We start from the raw sequence: 20,816 nt of genomic DNA, 5'->3' as shown, positions 1-20,816 counted from the left end.
CAGTGTGAAATGGGCGTTCGCTGGTTCTTTTGGTTGGGTTTTGAGACACGGGGTAACAATGAAAGGAAGTCCTTGCCGAGATCGAGGTCTCCCTCTGCCAGTGGAGAGGCCGGGAGAGGGAGAGAGACCCACAGGGCCAAGTAGCTCCCTGCTATGCTAAGCACTACATTCCAATTAGATTTTATCCTTTACCTCTGACCACCTTAGCGAATTTTAATATATTGGATTGTCAAAGCGGTACCCTGATAGCTCTAGTTAGTCTTCTAGTAAGACTAGGCAGCCTCATAAAACTCCATCAGTCCAGTCCTCTAATATCGTAGGGAGAAAACGTCAAGTGACTAAGGGTTGTCTTGAACGGGGGGCCCTTTTTCTCTGTCTTATCAGAGCTTAGTGTTTTTACTGGACCTCTATGACCCTAGGCATGACTGACCTGGGTGGCCCATGCAGGCTTTGTTGCTCTGGCAGACAATACGTAGTATATTCACTATTCCATTACTTATTTGTTGTCTAATACATTCAGATAACATTTGTCACCATTTGTGCCATTTGGGGTTTTCAGCTCCAGCCTAGATGTTCAGACTGCACTGTGGTCTTTGTGGTGGAATGAATAAAATGAGAAAAACTGGCATGTTTATCATTTCTGGGGGGAAATTGAAATCCGAGATTGCTTTTGACTATCCCATGACGAAAGCAAGATCTGGGATGGGGGGTTGGGCCTTGGAAGGGTGACATTGTTTCTTCTCATTAATCAAACCTAAGGAAATGATGGTGCAGGAAGTGATTACGGCAGCCCCAACCTCTCCAGGAGGAACTCTGTCCTGAAGAGATAAGAGAGCCCAATTGCTAATTTTACACAGAAAAGCAGGAAATGTGACAGTGAGTTTTTGCTTCCACAAACAGGAGAGCCACCAGCCTGGCCTTGGAGGGAATCCTGTGTGGCTGAGTTCCTGTGACTGAGAGAGAGAGAGAAAGCGATCGAGAGAGAGTGGGTGTCAGAAAAAGAGAAGGGTGAAGAAACAGCAAGGGAGGAAAGAATAGGCAGAGAAAGTGAGGGAGGAAGAGTGGATAGAAAGGGACGGGGCAGAGAGTGACTGATACATAAGAAAACGTTAATCAGGGATAGGAAAAAACGAGAGAGCCGTGAGGAAACCAAGGACAGCTACTCTGGATGCGTAACATTCTCTCTTCTTCTCTGATAGTGCAGAGAAAGTTATGGCTGAAAACAACACAAATCTCTTCCTGGAAATTCTTAAATCATTTGATGTTGGTGAGTTTTATCAACGCTCTCTTTCTCAGCTGTTGTGCCTTTTTTGTTGTGGATATTCTGTTGGGACTTTTCTGTTTTCACTGGAATGTTACGGTTTAATGATGATGAGAACCAGAGTTGAATATTTCCTCATCAAAAGAAAGCTGCATTTATCAGACCTGACAGGCCATATAAAGACAGACTTTGTAATTCTAAGGACAGTTGCATAAAATCAAATATTTGGAAAACTTCCTCTCAGTATGTGTTTTTTCTCCATACTCCCAAATGTTATTTCCAGATGACCACTGACTTCACGTCTGCTGTTCCCATTTTCAAGGGAGGGAAATGAAAAACGAAGTATGGTAGCAGAGCAAATTTACACATTGTAGAAGACTAATAAAATTACATTTGTTTGATTTGCTGTAAGTGGTCCGCTGGGATTTGTACCTTTCTCTCTTCAAAGAGACGTGTTGTGGTGGCAAATGCGTTTCGGGAAACAAAATGTTGATCCTTATTTTGTGGGAAGGAGATATTATCAGTTTTGTGCCTCTGGGGGAATTGGTCTCATAAACACCACACAAGGACTGTGATTATGTTGTTAAGGGGTGCCATCTTGGCAGAGTTCCATTAGTTCATCATCATAACAAAGTTTCTGATAGGATAGTGATTTGTAGGCTTGGCAGTAGGCTACATGTCTAAGCTGGACTTAAAAACTTTCCTTCATGGGGAAAATGTTTAGACTCGCTGCTTAATCCTGGAGGATGGAATATTTTTTTCTAAAAACTTGAAACCACGTTCTTACTATGAATGAGTCACACTTGGGCAGTTTTTGTTAGACTAAAATGATGTTGCAAGATAAAAAAATGTTGGTTTATGTCTTCTCTTAGAACCTTACCTCTTACTGTGCCTCCCTCAAACAAAGAGATGATGAACTAAAAGTGCCTTCTGTCCCTTTCTCTCTCCCTCCCAGTCCCCCTGATCATAGCATTCTGTGTATCCATTGCGGTGGGCATCCTATTGGGGGCGCTGGTCTATGTGCTCCTGACTTGGATGTCCCGTCGCAAGGCAGGCTCTGTCAGCATTACTCGCCCGCCACCTCGCCCGTCCCGCACTTCCCCCCGGGCTCGCCCGGGCTTCAACCGAAACAGCAGCTATGACCGACGCAGCAACAACAGCCTGGTCAGTGCTGCTTTCAGCTTTCACCGCCAGGCCTCCTCCCCGGACCAGGCTGACCCTTTGGGTCGCAAGTCCAGTTTCAGGGCTTCTACTTTCCACCCCCTCCTCCAGTGTAGCCAGATCGCCCGGGAAGCTGAGGAAGGGAGCCAGACCACGCTACCGCGTACCCCAATCCTGAGCCCTTCCGCTGGGTTGTCCCATCAAACTCCAGCCCAGGTTGCCTCCACCCAACCCAGGCCTGAGTCGTTCTGGAGCAGTAGTAGTTTGAGGGGGTTTCATGCCACACAGACCCCGCCTCCTGCCTATGAGAGCATTATAAGGGCTTACCAGGAGACCTGCACCTAAGACAGGGATGGATGGGTCAAGGTGTAGGGGATGATACTGACTGACTGTTACTGGATGTGTTTGACCCAAGGTGAAAATGATGAGCCCTGATGCTAATATATACAGTATATGGCTGCCTCTACACAGGCAGCCTGAGTCTCTGATGTTTTTTCCCTCATTATTGTTGTTTTGAAAATTACATTAGATACTAAAACATTTTTTTGTTCTGATCTAAGTTGTCAAAAGAATAGTAAGGAAAATTACAGAACTGGGCTGCCAGTCTAAACCAAACCTATTTGAGTCAGTGTGTGGTTGAGTGTGTGTGTGTATGAGAGAGAGAGCTATGTTTTGCAGTGTGTTTATGAACAAGAGAAATATGTGCATTATTTTTATTTTCTGATAAGACAGTGTTGTACATTGAGAACTCATGTTGTCTTCCTTGATGAACCAGCCCCAGTTAACCCATGCTACTTGAGTGCTTTCCATTTGTGAGCTTGGACATGCACAATGATGTGCATAAACAACATTTGCATGAAGCAATACAAACCTCTCTGCAATGACCCAATTAGGGGTACTGTCTAAGGCAATCAACTAAATGACATATGATTGTCATGGATCTGATTCATTAAATGGTTACTGTTTTGGTTGGAATTTACTGGAAAGTGATCATAAGTGTTGAAATAAACAGCTCTGTACGTAAAATATACAATCTTTACCAGACACACATGGAATAACATATGCCAGCTTTATGTTTTTTTTTTTATAATGTCTGCCCTTATTTGGTACCACTGTTGTCCAGTCACAGCAAATCTTGTCTGAAGGGCAATCTGACACACCTCTCATTGACTCACTCTCATAGTTTCCTGAGGAAGGAATTCTTTCACCAGGCTGAAATGTAAGCGGTCATGGCCATTTAAATGGGCACCAGAATGGGAACAGCCCAAGAGACTGCTTAACTCATGTAAAACATGGTTACATGGATACATACATGACATCAAGTCAAATAAGTAAAAGGATATAAACTTGTCCATTATAGCACCACCATGTTTTGTTTTTGGTTAAGCTATTATCAAATGAATATTGCAATGGGATATCGATAGACGCATCCAATTAAGTTTGCTGTAGATGGGTTATTCAGGGCCAGAGAAATAGGGTTTTAAGTATTCCTAAAATACTAAAAGGCAGACAAATCAATCATGGTGGACCTCGTGGATTCCTAATGCAAATATGTTTCTGACGAGAGGAAATGCTCCAATTTCAAGACTTCAGGTCAAACTGGATGACGTTTATGACCTTGCAAAGTTTTAATTTTCAATATCCAGCCATTCTGAAATGTTGTTAATGCCAGATCTCTATGGCTACAATAAGTTCATTTTGGGGGACAGCAATTTACCTCACATTTTCCATTGTAATTTATGTCATTGAGATGCTGTTCCACAGTTGTTCACATGATCAAGCATTCATCATAAGGATGAAGTCTGTGATTTCTGCCCACTGTTTGTAAAAGTGCTGCTTTACAACCAAAAACAAAATTCTGTACTATTTGCGCCCTACGTCCTCAATAACACTTACATTCAAACCATAAATTTCATGGCTAACTTAGGTATGACAGTGATTCTACCTATAGAGGTACATATAAAACAGCATATTACAAATCTAGCCTAAAATTGTAGTTTAAAAACAAAATTTAAAAAGTCGCAGACTCTTTATGATGGGGGTGAAAAAAAACAATCCAGTAACAGAAGGTACACTGATGTAACAGTAGGTATACATCCTCACAATTTCTCCCCTTGAGAAACCAAAACAACTATGGTCCTTAGTTATCATACCATATTACACAAGGGACATAAATCAAAACAAAAACATCACAAAGACACCAAATATTTACCAAGGTTTTTTTTTCCAAATGTTATCCATTTAGATTATGTTAATCGGATATGGAAAACAAACATAGAAATAGAATCAGTAGAATACGAGTCTCCATTCAAGTCCACGACTCTTCCACTATAGTTTTTATATTTATTTAATCCTCCGAGTATATGACTCATTTTCTAAGCATTACGGTAGCGGTTTTTCTGCTTTGAGATATTACGGTAAGTGACGTATGTTGTATGGGACCGGCGCTTTAACCGTTGACAGCGTTCATATGATGTCTGAGAGAAGTTAAGAGGCGTCGCTTCAAAATACACAAATTACATCTTCAAAAGAAGGTACATTTCACAAATGTCTACAAAACAATATATATCACTCAGCTTTGTTACCAGTCTCAATCATGTTTCTTTGTTTATACCAGACGAGCTAGCTCCACGAGCTAACTTTGCTGTACTGTAAACATTGCACATACAGTACTTAATATTTATAGATAACGTTGGTATGCGTGACGAAGTGAATCCGGTTCTCGGTCATGTCACAGTCTACGCGTTGAGGTTGGGAACCACTGGCACAAGCTTAAGTCAAATAATGATGCGACGTCAATTTGCCCAATGAAAACGACTATAGGTAACTAACAAACGTAGAGGTAAATATTGTAGTTTTGAATAGTATGTTCGGTTTTCTGTTCTCTAGTGAAAAAGCATTATCGGCATTTTTAATCAGGGGAGAGGGAAACAAAAATGCACACCTTCATTCTTTTTAAAATTGTGTAAATAAACAATTACATGTAATCAGATTTCAGTAACTCAAGTAGAGCCAGTCACCTACTGATTATAGATTGCTTTTACTTACCTTCTCAGTCGTATCCTTATAGATTGTGAAAATATGCTGCAGTTGTGAAAGACAGAAAACCTTTAAGTTCTTCTTTTGTTATCGTACCCGCTGTGGCAGAATTGATATCCTTTTCTAGTGGTTTGAGATACAAAAAAACTTTTTGACTTTTTTAAATGTTAAATAAACATTACAGAAACGATTCAAAAACGTTCGTGGAATATTCTAAATAATGTTTTAAAGAATATTTCAGAAACATTTTCAGGAAAGTTTCTAGCTTTCAGGTCGCATTTTAATGTATTAAGAAAAATCTGGCAGCAACATTTATTTGTTAGAAAATAATGTTTTGTACGCAAGCTGTTCCAGATTACCCTGCCCCTTCTATTGATAAATTGAGATATTGTGTCAACTTATGTCTGTAGGCTCCTGAAACTGTGTTATAGCTTGCATGCTCTTTATACTATCTCACAGATCTTCATGAACAACACATTTTGGCCAAAATACATTACAAATTAAATTAGTTTTATTGCTTTCCTAAAGTTGGAAATAAAAATAGGAAAACTCAAGTTTGTCATCCCTTTTATAGTCTTAATGGCTTCCTCTGATTAATGAATGTTGCTTGAATTTAAAGTCTATAATATTCTGAAATTCTAAATCACTGTTCCCAGTTGCTGAACATTGCTGTTAGGTTTCATGCCAGCTTGTGCAATTACATTACCGGATACTTTAGATGATAAAAACATTTTAAAGCTTCAAACATTGGCGAATGGTGCACAAAATGTTATCATCATAAACCATATGCAGAACATTGTTAAAAAGGTTTTGTGTAAGTTTGTACAATACCAGAGAATTTTGTAAATAAAATAATCTTTTTATTATAATCTTTATAAATAAAATAAAAAACAAATTTGAAATGTGACTAGGTGCTCATGGTTGAGAGTTTGCTTTGCAATTCACTACCCAACAAAAGAAACCCTCAGAAACAGATTAATTAACACAGGTGTGGATCAAATTCACTTTGTGTGTGATTGGTTACACCTGAGCTAATTTAGGATTGCGATATGTTTTGTGTGTCACAACCTATTAATAAATTACGTTTTTTTCTCTTTTCAATCTTTGTGTTAAACAGTGAGTTGTGCGTAATTCAAGCTTTGTGTCACAGGGCCTCACTGGATATGTGTTAAATAAGAAAAGTCCAGTTATTACATTCCTTTTTTTAAAAATTTTAATATCTCATTTAATTTCAAATCTACGAAAAGGTATGCTGTTTAGATAAGTGGAGGGGGAATATGGAAATCTGAGGTACTAACTCAATAAAATATGGAAATAGGGTTTGTTGACTTTCCATAGGCACTGTATATCTCTCAGCCATCTATGGTCATAGTGCTGCAGCTAAACTTGCTGTCTCATTTGATTTACTCTGTTGGATGAATGTCAAGAGGATGTCTGTGACCGTGTCTGCATTCTGTATGATCCACTGCCGGAGGCTGAGCAGTACTACTGGCCCTGGAGTGAAGAGGGTGCTGCCCTGGAGGGCCGTCAGTAAGTTTTACGACTGAACCAGCCTCTTTCATGATCCACACACAATAAGAAAACATGCTCAAATAGGCATAACCAATGCATACGTCTGATTTCTTTGGAACATTACATCTTTACCTCATGATGTGATTTCAGGGAAAATTGCAAAAGTGACCGGAGCGGTCATATTAGGGTAGGTGAATATCATCAAATTTATACATGATTAACACTTAATGTATATTGATTTAGTAAGTACACAGTTGTTTTGGTCTTTGGTTATGGAGACTGTAATAACCTCACTTGCCAATTACTGCATGCTATATCTTATCTGTGGCTTAATTTCCTCTCTTAGAGGCTGTGCGTTTATCACATACGAGGTGGTTTCCTTGAATAAAGCTGTGAGCATCGACACACAAGCCATTCAACAGGAGAAGCTTAAGTCCTACATTTACCTGTCAGCTCAGCCTTTTAATGAGCAGGAGAACCTTGCCACAGGTACAGTCATTCACCTAACCTAGGATTTATGATCAGGCACCGTCATTTGGTGTTTAAAAGCTATCAGTACTCACATGAGATGTCCATGGAGGGAGTGAGTGAGAATTTAGAGTTAGATAGTGAATTTGTGTGTTAGTGTGGATATGGTGCAGGGTGCACTGGGGTGAGTGCCCATGGCCCATGGTGGCAGTGCAGGTCCCCGCCGGTGATGCGGACATTGAGGAACCTGAAGCTTTTGACCAATACAGTTAGGAGGACATGGACTACGGTCAGCTCCTTTGTTTTTCTGATGACTGGAGGATGGTTGTTTACTCGGCACTAGAGGTTTTTCCAATTGGCGCCACTCACTGTAGATTGTCTCTAGTAGTAGACTTGGGGTGTAGTCAAGGGATCATGTTGAATAGGGCTTGGTCCAGCCCCAGGTGTTCCCAGCTTTTAAGGCAAATACAGTAGGTGTGGAAGAAAGCGTTCTCACTTAGGCTGTTACTCATGTCCAAGGACAGGGCAGCAGAGATGGATTCTTTTGTGGTTCTTTTGGCTAGTCCTCAAACTGTGGTTTGGTCCTTGTAGGGGGGTGGGGGGGGTTTGGTTGCTACGCCCTGAATGTATTGTGATCCTAGCAACGCCTCAGCTGGGAAGTAGCATCTAGCACCCTGTATGTTTTTTTTAAAAACATGTTTAATGTCCAGTGAAAAACAATGTGCAGATGTCGTCACAAAAAAATTTATTGGCTTAGATTTTCATCTATGAGGAAGAGGTGTTGATGGTTTTTTCCCAGATTCAGATGTCCAACGTATTCCTTCCTCCCTCTGCTTTCCTTACTGGGCAGCTGAGACTTGTTTGGTCCCTGCTCTCACATCCACTGGTCAAGGTTCATGTGAATGAAAACAGACCATCAAGCCAGGACGTATAGGAATGGTTTCTGATAGCTGTAAAACAGTGTTTCAAAGCAGTAGAGATATCTTGGTACATACAGTATCCCACAAAAGTGAGTACACCCCTCACACTTTTGTAAATATTTGAACACTGAAGAAATGACACTTTGCTACAATGTAAAGTAGTGTGTACAGCTTGTATAACAGTGTAAATTAGCTGTCCCCTCAAAATAACACAACACACATAAATTAATATCTAAACCGCTGGCAACAAAAGTGAGTACACCCCTAAGTGAAAATCTCCAAATTGGGCCCAATGTGTCAATATTTTGTGTGGCCACCCTTATTTTCCAGCGCTGCCTTAACCCTCTTGGGCATGGAGTTCACCAGAGCTTCACAGGTTGCCACTGGAGTCCTCTTCCACTCCTCCATGACGACATCACGGAGGATGTTGGATGTTAGAGACCTTCCGCTCTTCCACTTTCCATTTGAGGATGCCCCACAGATGCTCAATAGGGTTTAGGTCTGGAGACATGCTTGGCCAGTCCATCACCTTTACCCTCAGCTTCTGTTGCAAGGCAGGGGTCGCATTGGAGGTGTGTTGGGGTGGTTATCATGTTGGAATACTGCCCTGTGGCCCAGTCTCCAGAAGGGAGGGGATCATGCTCTGCTTCAGTATGTCACAGTACATGTTGGCATTCATGGTTCCCTCAATGAATTGTAGCCCCCCTGTTCCGGCAGCACTCATGCCGCCCCAGACCATGACACTCCCACAAGCATGCTTGACTGTAGGCAAGACACACTTGTCTTTGTACTCCTCACCTGGTTGCCGCCACTCACGCTTGACACCCTCTGAACCTGGTCTCATCAGACCAAAGGACATGATTCTAGTAATCAATGTCCTTCGTCTGCTTGTCTTCAGCAAACTGTTAGCAGCCTTTTTTGTGCATCTTCTTTACAAGAGGCTTTATTCTGGGACGACAGCCATGCAGACCAATTTGATGCAGTGTGCGATGTATGGTCTGAGCACTGACAGGCTGACCCCCCACCCCTTCAACCTCTGCAGCAATGTTGGCAGCACTCATACGTCTATTTCCCATAGACAACCTCTGCATATGACGCTGAGCACGTGCACTCAACTTCTTTGGTCGACCATGGCGAGGCCTGTTCTGAGTTGAACCTGTACTGTTAAACCGCTGAATGGTCTTGGCCACCGTGCTGTAGCTCAGTTTCAGGGTCTTGGCAATCTTATAGCCTATGCCATCTTTATGTAGAGCAACAATTCTTTATTTCAGATCCTCAGAGAGTTTATTGCCATGAGGTGCCATGTTGAACGTCCAGTGACCAGTATGAGGGAGTGTGAGAGCGATGACACCAAATCTAACACACCTGCTCCCCATTCACACCTGAGACCTTGTAACACTAACCAGTCACATGACACTGGGAAAATGTCTAATTGGGTCCAATTTGGACATTTTCACTTAGGGGTGTACTCTCTTTTGTTGCCAGCGGTTTAGACATTAATGGCTGTGTGTTGAGTTATTTTGAGGGGACAGTAAATTTACACTGTTATACAAGCAGTACACTCACTACTTCACACTGTAGCAAAGTGTAATTTCTTTAGTGTTGTCACATGAAAAGATAATCAAATATTTGCAAAACTGTGAGTGTACTCACTTTTGTGAGATACTGTAGGTTACAATCAGAATTTAACACAAGTAATTTAAGGTGTTAATATCCTATCTGTTTCAGGACTCACATATAAGGCTAGAAGAGAACTTCACAAAGCAGCAAGAAGGTTTCTGGAAGTCTCATCAAGGATTCTTCTGAGGCCTCTGGATGGTGACAAATATTCAACAAAAATGTGTTTTCTCCTCTCTGCCCTACATTGTTAATTCAGTATATTCAGTAAATAAATTCTATAATTATAACAATTAGAAACATACATGTAATTTTACCTCAAAATGCATAAGCACGATGACTTCTACACCCATAATCTCAGGTCAATCGTTTCTGTAGTTTGAAAGAGGATACCTATAGCACCCAAATTAACCGTTTCAGTTCATATGATTCATAAACAGAGAACACCCAGAGGGTTTGATTAGGGCAGTGCCAATTGGCTCAGCATCAGACATTTTTGGAGGAATGGATCTCGTACAGAGTTGCTTTGTCTTTTCACACTGCAGCAATTCCTTTGGTGGGTCAGGTCCTTGCAGGCTCAGTCGTTGTTGATGGCTGGGGAATGTTCAGGGAAAATCACTTTGATTATTTTGTATTCCACAAAAAAACAATATTACCTTTCTTTTGCAGTCGATTTATTTTACAGTTGTTGGAGGCGTGTTCTTGCTGAAATTATGCTTTATTGTTCCTTCTATCCAATCACCCAAAGCATGAAAAAACTAACCCTTTATCTGGGTAGTATTTAACTTCAGCAAAGGCCAGTTTATCTCTTGATTGGTAACTTATTTGTTTTAGACAATTTTCGTCATTGCTAATATGCAATTATGGCCTTGCTTCATTGCAAAAACTTCATTTTTATCACGCTGCTTGATCAACCCGGACGTTTTTGCTAGTTCAGTGGGGCTGAGCCAACTGATATATTGCCAATATACTACAAACCACAAGCTCTTATTACTATTATGAACTAGTTACCAATGCAGATAGAGCAGTAAAAAGTGATGTCATTTCATCATACCTGTCGTATACAGTGTCTTATTAATCCGGTGGTTTGAATTCTGAATGCTGTTTGGCTGATTCCTGTTTTATATTACAAGTATGATTTTTCTGCTCTAATTGTGTTGGAAACTGGTTGAGAAATGCAATAAGGCATCTTGGGGTTTTGTGATATATTGGTAATATACCACAGCTAAGTACTTTGTCCAAGCACTGCACAGTGTGTCTTGCCTAAGAACAGCTGTTAGTTGTGGTTCATTGGCAACATACCCTGCATGTCTTATTATCATCCTTCTGGATTCAAACCAGCTGGCCATAAACTTCAATTGCAATTTCTCTGAGTAGGGGAAAAACACCAAAGAGACTGCATAACAGTATCTGCTTTTTAGTTACTTAAAATGCAATGTACTTCCTGTCAATCTTGTTTTTTTCCCCCCTCAGAAATCCCAGCCCAGTGGGTGATATTTGATCATATGTGTTGATTACTCATGTGTTAATCAATTGTAGGAAAAATGTTGGTTCAAATATGATGGGTACTATATCACAGATATACAAATACAAAAAATGCAGCAATGTTTATTGTATTTCAATCTATAGAAATAATTTCAGTACAATCTGAGATGGTGGGTATCATGGCTTCCAAAAAGGACATGGAATGAAGCACACACAATCTGTAGTTGTACCACATTTAAATGTTCTGTTCCGCTATTACTGGAAAGTAGAAGTCACCATGTATACTAGAAACATTACTATTCATGATTCAAACACTGGATAAAGGTCATTAATGGGAATACAGCTGCAGATGGGTGGACATCAGTTGGTTTGTTATTTAGACTGCGTGTCAACCTCAGGAAACACCTGTCCTGTACTTCCTGGGTTTGAATGGAAGTACAAGAGTGTATGTGTGTGAATTCACGCTTGAGTCAACACCCGTCACAGATGTGGACCGAAACTTCTCTCCTTAATGCTTTCTAATGTTGCCAATATAGACTGTGATACTTACAATGGGCACTGAACTACAGATTCTGGAATGAATTGTACATTCAAAACTGTTCTAATGGTAACCTTTTCTGACCTCAATGTTTGGCACTTTATAGCTGCCTCGCCTGCCCGGCCTGTGATAACATCAGGTCTGAAGTCCTTTTGCTGTAGTACAACAGTAGAATACTTAGACAGAATGTTGTGGTAGATTGTCTTTGTATCTAGATTCTATTGGACTACACTTGGTGTAGACACACAGTAATATATTGCAAAACTACACCTAACTAAATACAGTATATAGAGTAATAACAATATAAAGTGTCAATTGTAACTGGGTTTCTTTGAATGCCAGAACACCTGAGTCATCTGGATGCTGACCCCCACGAGGTGGCGCTGTGGGTCCTGTTGAAGAGGGCTTGTTCAGCCAGCCGGACCACCCGACTGTCCGCGGTACAGGAACTGGCTCAGAACCACCATTGGCAAGGTGAGACATGACCTTTCACCTCCACAGGCTTAGCTAGTAAACAGCCTGAAAGATATAACGGCGAACTGTGTCCCCGGTCCATCACAGACTACCAGTACCAGACCGCAGCCCAGGCCGTAGACCAGCGAACGGCAGTCGGTCTGGCCCGCACCCCTCAGGTCGACCTACGATTCTTCCTGTCTCCGCCCGTCCTGCCGGGGATGGAAGATGTGGGTATCTCTCATTGAATTTATTGCCTGTGTGCGTGCGTGTCATTTTGAAGTCTGTGTGTTTTGCCTTGTGTTCAGGGTTTATCTATAGAGGACGGTCTGAGGCAGTTGCTGGCATCTCTTCCCCAGTCAGAGGTGGACCAATGTGTCCAGTACTTCACCTCATTGGCTCTGAGGGAGACCACCCAGGCCATGGCAGCGCAAAGGGTGAGAGACGCACATATCCACAACACGCACGCGCACATGCACGCGCAGACCGGCATTATGAGCAGTCCCTATGTAATGTGTTTTTAGGGGGGTCTGTGGTGTTTCGGGGGGAACGGACTGCCCTACGCTCAGAGCCTCACTTCGGTCCCCTCTGAGAAGGTGGAATCCTTCTGCCTTCAAGCCCTAGTTCAGCACTCCAAGGTAATGTTACACAACCACACACTTATTCCCACTCCTAACACTCGGTCAGTAAATCTCAGTGGACATGCACGGTCTTGGTCACGAACACAGTCACAGACTACAGACACATGCACACGTTCACCCACAGGTAATACACTTACTCAGTCCGTCCCGCTGTGCCATGCACATTGGAAACACTGGTTACTTTCCATGTTACGATGGAGGACAGAGTTTTTACTAAAAAAGCAGAGGGCAGGATTTGAACTCACGCTGCAGCAGTACGTACGCTGGATCTCACTAGGCCGAATAAATGAACACAGCGGGGTGGACTTCTATCATGAATGGGACAACCTTGGGTTTCCCAGGATGTGTCCCTTAACATTCTGTTTTAGTGGTTATTAAGAGCGTGCATGTAATTCTAACCCCTGTGTGTCTGTCGTCCAGGTCCAAAGTCACTGCGATCACATCGTGTCCAACGGGGGTCTGCAGCTCCTCCAGAGGGTCTACCAGCTTCGCCACGACTCCCAGAAGATCCAGAGAAACATTGTGCGCATCATCGGCAACCTGGCTCTTAATGAGAGCACGCATCAAGCCATAGTACAGTCAGGTGGGGGCTAGCTTTCCCCTGACAGCTTCGTGTGCAGGTTATGAAATGTATGCTTGGGTCCTGTGTAGCTGTTGGTAGAGCATGGCACTTGCAACATGGGGTCTGTATAAAAAAAGTTTGAAAATATATGTATTCACTACTGTAAATTGCTCTAGATTACAGCATTGGTAAAATGACTTATGTCATTTAAAAAAAAGGAAATTCACTTAATCATCAACTAAACAATGTCCAGTTGAAATGTGATTTCTGCTTTTAACCCAACCCCTCCAAATGGCTGCCATCTTACAGTGTGCTGTGTTGTTGCCTTGAAGGTTGGTTGTCGGTGCTAGCGGAGGTTATGCAGTCTCCGCACGTCATGCAGGCGTCCCATGCTGCCCGGGCCCTGGCCAACCTGGACAGGGAGACGGTCAAGGAGAAGTACCAGGACGGAGTCTACGTGTTGCATCCCCAGTGCCGAACCAGGTGCAAATCTCTCATCATGACTGGCAAAACATCAATGGACTTCCGGCCGCCAGCTTTGTATTTCCCGTTATTCACACAAACCACTCCCTTTTGTGCCATGTGTTCCATCTACAGCCAGCCAATCAAAGCAGACGTTCTCTTTATCCACGGGCTCCTGGGGGCAGCCTTTAAAACGTGGCGGCAGAAGGACTGTGACCTCGCAGAGAATGAGATGGCCGCTGGGGCCTCAGAGGACTACACACAGTGCTGGCCAAAGGTAGCCCGCTTGGTTGAGTGTAGTTGGTGGTATCGGGGGTAATCGTTACTTTTACTGTAGGACAGTTGATCCACTTTTCTGCAGAAGTCACTTCAGCCAATGTAAAATATTGTAACTTGATGATGAAAAGCCAATCCTGCTAAATGACATCATCTCTTTACTTGGCTGTCGGTTTCCCTCCCCGTTTTACTGGATAGTCGTGGTTGGCTTCAGACTGCCCCAACCTGAGGATTCTATCTGTGGAGTACGACACTCACTTGAGTGATTGGAGAGCCAGGTGTCCTGCTGAAAACCAAAGGTGTGTGCAGCTTCTTTTTCTTCTGTGTCACCATTTTATGTTTCAAAAGAATGTCCTACTCGAAGCAGCAAAAACAAATTATTCAGACAGGTTAGATGCTTTAATGTTTTACACACTAGGAAACAAGACTGAATAAATACATTCGCAGACACCACAAAACAACAACAAAAAACTGCCTCCCTCTCTCCTACCACTCGAATGACGAGGCACCAGATGCTGCCGCCGTCAAGGCATTCGAACGAAACGCATGTATCAGGTGTAAAGTCAGATGGTATTTTAGTGCCGGATTGCCTAAATAAGAGGGAAGGTTTGTCAGCCGTTCTCTGTCACACATTTATTACCACAGTATTCACCACAGACATTCCTGATACCTGACCCTTTTTGGTGACCCCTCCACTCACACTGCCATCTGCACCCCTAGAATGTCTCTGGCTCATAGAAGCAGAGAGCTCCTGCAGAAGCTGAAGTCTGCAGGAGTAGGAGACCGGCCTGTGGTTTGGGTGGCACACAGCATGGGAGGTCAGATACCGGTTCTACTATACAGCAAAAAAAAAAAAAAAGTTTTGTCAGACGTCCTTTATAAATGGACAATGAGATCTTAAATCCCTCTAAGCTGCCATTCTCCCATCAGGTTTGCTGGTGAAGAAGATGCTGCTGGATGCGTTGAAGGACCCCGAGATGAAAGAACTGACTCGCAACACAAAGGGCGTCATGTTTTACAGCGTGCCGCACCGTGGAACCTTCATGGCAGAGTATTCGGTCAACGTGAGATACCTCCTCTTCCCCTCCGTAGAGGTCCGGGAGCTCTGTAGAGGTACTGACGGAGGTTCTCTGTAGAATGTGGTGTTTGTCATAGCTTCCCATAGCACTGGCTTCTGTATCACACTGTTGTTTAGAAAGTCATTTGTGTAATTCCTGTCCGTTTGTATTTCCTCTTTTGCAGACTCCCCAGCGTTGCGGAACCTCAATGAGAGCTTTGTAAACATGGCCAAAGAGAGGGAGTTTAAGGTATTGAGCTTTGCAGAGACAATGCCCACCACCATCGGCCCCATGATTAAGATACAAGTTGTGCCAGCTCAGTCAGCAGGTAGGACAGTCCTTTTAATATGTGCTGCCTATTTTTATTTAGAAAAGCAATGCCTATTTTTCAATTGCGATCTCTAACAAAGGCAGTCCAATTTTTATATTTTTTCAAATTTGTATTTTATACCAATCATATCGGAAAAACAAATAGTATTATCAAAAGAACAGATTTGGAATAGGGCCGCCTGCATAAAATCAACCTGTCTCTGAGGCTACTCTTGTTTCAGATCTAGGCATTGGGGAAATTATCCAAGTGGATGTGGATCACCTCAACATCTGCAAGCCTGAGAAGAAAGACTCATTTCTCTACAAGCGTAGCCTGCAGTTCATCCAGGATGCACTGCAGGGCTACACCGGACAGGACCTATGATGCTGGAATTGGAGGAGTAAGGGGAACTGCCAATTCTTGTTGCAATATAGTTGGCTGTAGTGTATTTAGACATCTGAATTTAGTTTTAGTATGTATGAAAAATTAGAACCTATTCATTGGGTTTATTGTTTTTACTATAGAAACATTCATGGTGCTCCGCTTGTTCTCCAGCTAGATCCCATTGACCACTTATACAGTATCTTGCAAAAGTGAGTACACCCCTCAGATTTTTTTAAATATTTGATTATATATTTTCATGTGACAACATTGAAGAAATGACACTTTGCTACAATGTAAAGTAGTGAGTGTACAGCGTGTATAACTGTGTAAATTTGCTGTCCCCAACAAAAGTGAGTACACCCCTAAGTGAAAACGTCCAAATTGGGCCCAATTAGCCATTTTCCAGCCCCGGTGTCATGTGACTCATTAGTGTTACAAGGGGAAAGCAAATTTACACTGTTATATAAGCTGTAAACACTACTTCACATTGTAGCAAAGTGTCATTTCTTCAGTGTTGTCACATGAAAAGATATAATCAAGTATTTGCAAAAATGTGAGGCATGTACTTACTTTTGTGAGATACTGTAGATCAGATTCATTTTTTATACGTATTCTAAAGATAAACTCAATGTTTACAGTGTTTAAAGCTTAGAAAAGGAATTGATTGATTGATTCATTATATTCCCTTTTCACCTTAATGGCATTTTAGAATTTAGTCTTTACTGCACTTACTGAACATTTTACTTAACGTCTAAGCTGTGGTTATATACTACATGGCCAAAGGTATGTGGATACCAATACCTGTGTAAGGTAAAAATCAGGCAGGTGCACAAGTAAGGCTCAACCTGTGCAGAGCACATGCCTCTTTGCCATCTAGTGCCCTTTCTAGTTGACATGTGCCCATCTGTTTTGGTGACGTGTATCGCGTATATTGTCCGTGTTTTTTCGTACGTCACTCGCTGTTGTCGTGAGCCGACAGCTCCACCCACTTCTTCGGATTCAGCACATGCTAGTCCTCTTCTGGCTGTGCTGGGTGAAGATTATAAGAGTTCATGACCTTATTGGCCAAGTCAATGTTTTAGCATGATCAGAAGACTAGCAGGTCAATAAATGCAAGTTGGCTTTGAACAGAAGTCCTATGACAAGATCACAATGCAGAGCATCAGCTGGAGTGGTGTAAAGCTCCCCGCCATTGGACTCTTTAGCAGTGGAAAAGCATTCTCTGTTGTGATGAATCACACCTCGCCATCTTACTGTTCGATAGACAAATCTGAGCTGGTTGGATGTCAGGGGAATGTAACGTTTGGTAGAGGAAGAGTAATAGTCTGGGGCAGTTTTTTTATGATTTGGGCAAATTATGGAGAAAAGTCTGAATACTCAAATTGAACCTTTATTGATCCAGCAATTACAGGAAAGTGGTTAAGCTAGATTCAACACTACTTCTTGAATGATGTTCAGACCCTGGCTTAATAGGAGTCACCCAGTGGAGTCACCCCCCTTCCCAGAGGAGGCAACCCCTTTCCCAAAGGATTCAACCCAGAGGAGTCACCCCACTTCCCAGAGGAGTCAACCCAGAGGAGTCACCCCCCTTCCCAGAGGAGTCAACCCAGGGGAGTCACCCCCCTTCCCAGAGGAGGCAACCCCTTTCCCAGAGGATTCAACCCAGAGGAATCACCCCCCTTCCCAGAGGAGTCAACCCAGAGGAGTCACCCCACTTCCCAGAGGAGTCAACCCAAAGGAGGCACCCCACTTCCCAGAGGAGTCAACCCAAAGGAGGCAACCCCTTTCCAAGAGGAGTCAACCCAGAGGAGTCACCCCCCTTCCCAGAGGAGTCAACCCAGAGGAGTCACCCCCCTTCCCAGAGGAGTCACCCGAGTGGGTCCCTTTCATGTTTTGCAAGCCATAAACAAAGGCCTGTGGGCTATCTTTTTGTCATATATAAAATTTCCTTTTCTACAGGGCTAGGCCCTTTAGGGCCAGTGAATTGAAATCTGACCGCATACAATTACATTCTAGACTATTCTATGCTTCCAACTATGTGGCAACAATTTGAGGAAGGCCCTTTCCTGTTTTAGCATGACCATGCCCCATGCACAGAGTGAGGTCCATACAGAAATGGTTTATCATGATTGGTGTGCAAGAACTTGACTGGCCTGCACATAGCCCTGACCTAAACCCCATCGACCACCTTTGGTATTAAATTAATTGGAATGGCAACTGCGACCCAGGCCAAATCGCCCCAAATCAGTGCCCAACCTCACTAATGTTTGTGTAGCTGATGGGTAGCAATTCCCAGCAGCAATGTTTCAACATTTGGTGGAAAGCTTGCTAAGAGTGAAGTACTCCTTATTGATTCCCATGCTTTTGGAAGGGGATGTTCAACAAGCAACTGTCCACATACTTTTGGCCTTCTAGTGTATTAATACTTAAGGCTTTGCCTTTTGTATGTCCCCATACTGTACTATTTCCTTAAGCCTTACCTCAGCTACATAACAAATGTAAGACAGGTTGATATATTTATTTTGTAAATGGAACATGACCATGTGATGCTCACTAACTCCAAGATGTTGCCAATAATTTCCATGGCAAATAAACTTTGCAAAAGAAAATGCTATCTTTTATTTGTTGTATCTTTTATTTGACCGATTATCAGTAAGCCACTGATAATCGGTCTGGAATAAGTGCTTTTAATAATACAGCAGTTATGATCTCAAAGTCTACCTATCTTGGTACCTCATCGCACACCATACATCCCACAATGCCTTTCGTTATACTACATTTCCAATTGTTGACAACCCAGTGGCTAGCGCAACTCCAAGGTAACAACAACAACCACTGTAAGTATAGATTGATAGTCCGGTATGTTAGCTATAATCAGCCAGGCCTGATATACTGTAAACTCGCTAAAAAAAAACTCGCTACAGTAGGTCGCAGTCTTGGAAATCTTGTCCGAAGCATGTCAATAATGTGTAGCTAGTCAGCTAAATACTGTAGGCTGGCTAGCTACACATTACAATGAATCATGCTATGTATTCCGTGAGTTCAAATAGTCCTAACATTCCTACTTAACTCACTTTAACAGCTAGGTTGAGTGACTTCAATACACACGCAAGTTGAGTCAGATCTCCAGGTCCGTGTGTCACACTAGTCGCTTTTAGACTACTGTTAACTCCATTTTGGTTGGACGTTTCTTTGCAGGTTCTGAGTGTGGTGATTAGAATCGACAAACATGGTTAACGTACTGAAAGGGGTTCTTGTCGAATGGTATGCACACGGCCCATTATTTTATCAGAAAGTCAGTCAAGCTTAACACATGTACTACACATTAATTATTATAATTGTTTTGCTTCACTTATTCAGGTTTTGAGGATTTGATAATGACAGGTCTTACGTTTTCTTTCCCACAATGTAAACCAGTGACCCTGCCATGAAACAGTTCCTCTTGTACCTGGATGAGACGTCTGCCTTGGGGAAGAAGTTCATCATCCAGGACCTTGATGACACACACGTCTTTATTCTGGCTGAAGTGGTCCAGATACTCCAGGAAAGAGTTGGGGAGCTGATGGATCAGAATTCGTTCCCCATCACTCAGAAATAAAGAAAATGCTTTAACAATGTAATGGGATGTTCTTTACCAACAGTGTCCAGTCGCCGTTTAGGGATTTCTGTTTAATTGAAACACTGTATGATATGCTCATGGTTTGCTTTTATTCTGCAGCCTGTAGTATTGAAAGTTTGTGTCTGCCATTCTAGTGATTTGCCTGCAGCTTATTCAGTTACATTTTTTTTAATGAAAAACCGTGTTTCCCATTAAAACATCTCATTTGAGTTTTTGTATATTTTCACACATTACAATGAAAACTAGACTACACCTGTTTCAGCCCATATTATTTATTTCACCTGTTTCTTTTCTTTGCATACAATGTTATTTAATGTATATTCATATCTTTTGGATGACATAATAAATTTTTATACCTGTTTCAATGTCATTTGCTTTTAAATGTTTACATATTTTGTGCTCTGTTTTTTATGTTAGCCAGCGAATCAAGTTAGCTACAGTATATTATTAATTCTTGTTATTATAAATCGCTGAAATGCATTCTAGGATTTAAGGTAACAGGTTTTAAAAGTGTTTCTTCAGTACCTGAAGAATTTTGAATAATTTGCCAGTATGTGCCTTTTGTCAACAAAACCATTCGTTTTTAAGCTTGGAGTTTCACGGCTAACTGAAGTATTGTGTGAAAGCTGTGGTAAATATAAGGGATCTGGTGGATGGCCAACATACCATGGCTTAGAGATGTTCTTGCCCACTACGCATCACGGAGTATTCAGCAGCATTACCGATGACGTCCCTATCGTATGGTAATAACTAAACCTTCAAAATAAAAGCGCCCACATCAATACATTGCAATGTATATTGATTCGTTCTAAAGATAGTAAATTGTTACCAAAGCCATTTATTTTTTAATAAATGCAAAGAGCGATTAAAGGTTTAGTATATAAGTTTAAAATTGTTAGGTTGATTATGTCAATCAAGTGAGTAAGTGGTAGGGCAACATTTGAATCAGGCCAGAAACATGAACATGCCAGAAATGGACATTAAACAAAATATACAGACCAGTTTTTTAAACTATATAAGGCAATATAGTTAGCAATCTAGTCTGTCCAT

General features: G+C 41.9%; 3 protein-coding genes across 11 annotated transcripts; all 3 read left to right on the top strand.

Annotated features, from left to right (window-relative positions):
* The first annotated feature begins 799 nt into the window (after positions 1–799).
* Positions 800–3,500, top strand: myct1a (myc target 1a). Its single transcript, XM_010904650.4, has 2 exons — positions 800–1,267; positions 2,217–3,500. The coding sequence occupies exons 1-2, from the start codon at positions 1,213–1,215 to the stop codon at positions 2,765–2,767; spliced, it is 606 nt and encodes a 201-aa protein (XP_010902952.1). The 5' UTR covers positions 800–1,212; the 3' UTR covers positions 2,768–3,500.
* Positions 3,501–4,855: 1,355 nt separating this feature from the next.
* Positions 4,856–18,761, top strand: serac1 (serine active site containing 1). 8 transcript variants are annotated; one of them, XM_034287835.1, is made up of 19 exons: positions 4,856–4,956; positions 6,891–6,991; positions 7,124–7,160; positions 7,320–7,462; positions 10,090–10,179; positions 12,108–12,140; positions 12,344–12,475; positions 12,563–12,684; positions 12,763–12,891; positions 12,979–13,092; positions 13,516–13,678; positions 13,990–14,140; positions 14,255–14,396; positions 14,594–14,694; positions 15,116–15,213; positions 15,326–15,508; positions 15,638–15,781; positions 16,005–16,163; positions 17,606–18,761. In XM_034287835.1, the coding sequence occupies exons 2-18, from the start codon at positions 6,892–6,894 to the stop codon at positions 16,145–16,147; spliced, it is 2,025 nt and encodes a 674-aa protein (XP_034143726.1). In that variant the 5' UTR covers positions 4,856–4,956; position 6,891; the 3' UTR covers positions 16,148–16,163; positions 17,606–18,761. The 8 variants fall into 8 exon arrangements, with proteins under 8 accessions (XP_034143726.1, XP_034143724.1, XP_034143729.1 ...); XM_034287833.1 differs by having other exon boundaries at positions 6,889–6,991; positions 17,621–18,761; XM_034287836.1 differs by lacking the exon at positions 4,856–4,956 and adding an exon at positions 4,985–5,245 and having other exon boundaries at positions 6,889–6,991.
* A 91-nt stretch (positions 18,762–18,852) lies between these two features.
* On the top strand, positions 18,853–20,117 carry gtf2h5 (general transcription factor IIH, polypeptide 5). Of its 2 annotated transcripts, none has more exons than XM_020056382.2 (3): positions 18,853–18,966; positions 19,346–19,411; positions 19,565–20,117. In XM_020056382.2, the coding sequence occupies exons 2-3, from the start codon at positions 19,377–19,379 to the stop codon at positions 19,743–19,745; spliced, it is 216 nt and encodes a 71-aa protein (XP_019911941.1). In that variant the 5' UTR covers positions 18,853–18,966; positions 19,346–19,376; the 3' UTR covers positions 19,746–20,117. The 2 variants fall into 2 exon arrangements, with proteins under 2 accessions (XP_019911941.1, XP_010902951.1); XM_010904649.3 differs by having other exon boundaries at positions 18,862–18,984; positions 19,565–20,114.
* The last annotated feature ends 699 nt before the right edge of the window (positions 20,118–20,816 follow it).

This window comes from Esox lucius, chromosome 18 (genome assembly GCF_011004845.1).
Source record: "Esox lucius isolate fEsoLuc1 chromosome 18, fEsoLuc1.pri, whole genome shotgun sequence".
Taxonomy (NCBI): domain Eukaryota; kingdom Metazoa; phylum Chordata; class Actinopteri; order Esociformes; family Esocidae; genus Esox; species Esox lucius.
Note: the sequence above shows the minus strand (reverse complement) of the source record. Positions and strands in the feature narration are given on the sequence as shown.

Bases quoted from the DNA above. Each gene is read 5' to 3' on its own strand.
- myct1a (XM_010904650.4), top strand. From the start codon at position 1,213: ATGGCTGAAAACAACACAAATCTCTTCCTGGAAATTCTTAAATCATTT. The intron at 1,268-2,216 runs GTGAGTTTTATC...TCTCCCTCCCAG, and splicing joins TCTTAAATCATTTGATGTTG to TCCCCCTGATCATAGCATTC.
- gtf2h5 (XM_020056382.2), top strand. From the start codon at position 19,377: ATGGTTAACGTACTGAAAGGGGTTCTTGTCGAATG. The intron at 19,412-19,564 runs GTATGCACACGG...AATGTAAACCAG, and splicing joins AAAGGGGTTCTTGTCGAATG to TGACCCTGCCATGAAACAGT.
- serac1 (XM_034287835.1), top strand. From the start codon at position 6,892: ATGTCTGTGACCGTGTCTGCATTCTGTATGATCCACTGCCGGAGGCTG. The intron at 12,476-12,562 runs GTGAGACATGAC...GGTCCATCACAG, and splicing joins TCAGAACCACCATTGGCAAG to ACTACCAGTACCAGACCGCA. The intron at 13,093-13,515 runs GTAATGTTACAC...TCTGTCGTCCAG, and splicing joins CCCTAGTTCAGCACTCCAAG to GTCCAAAGTCACTGCGATCA.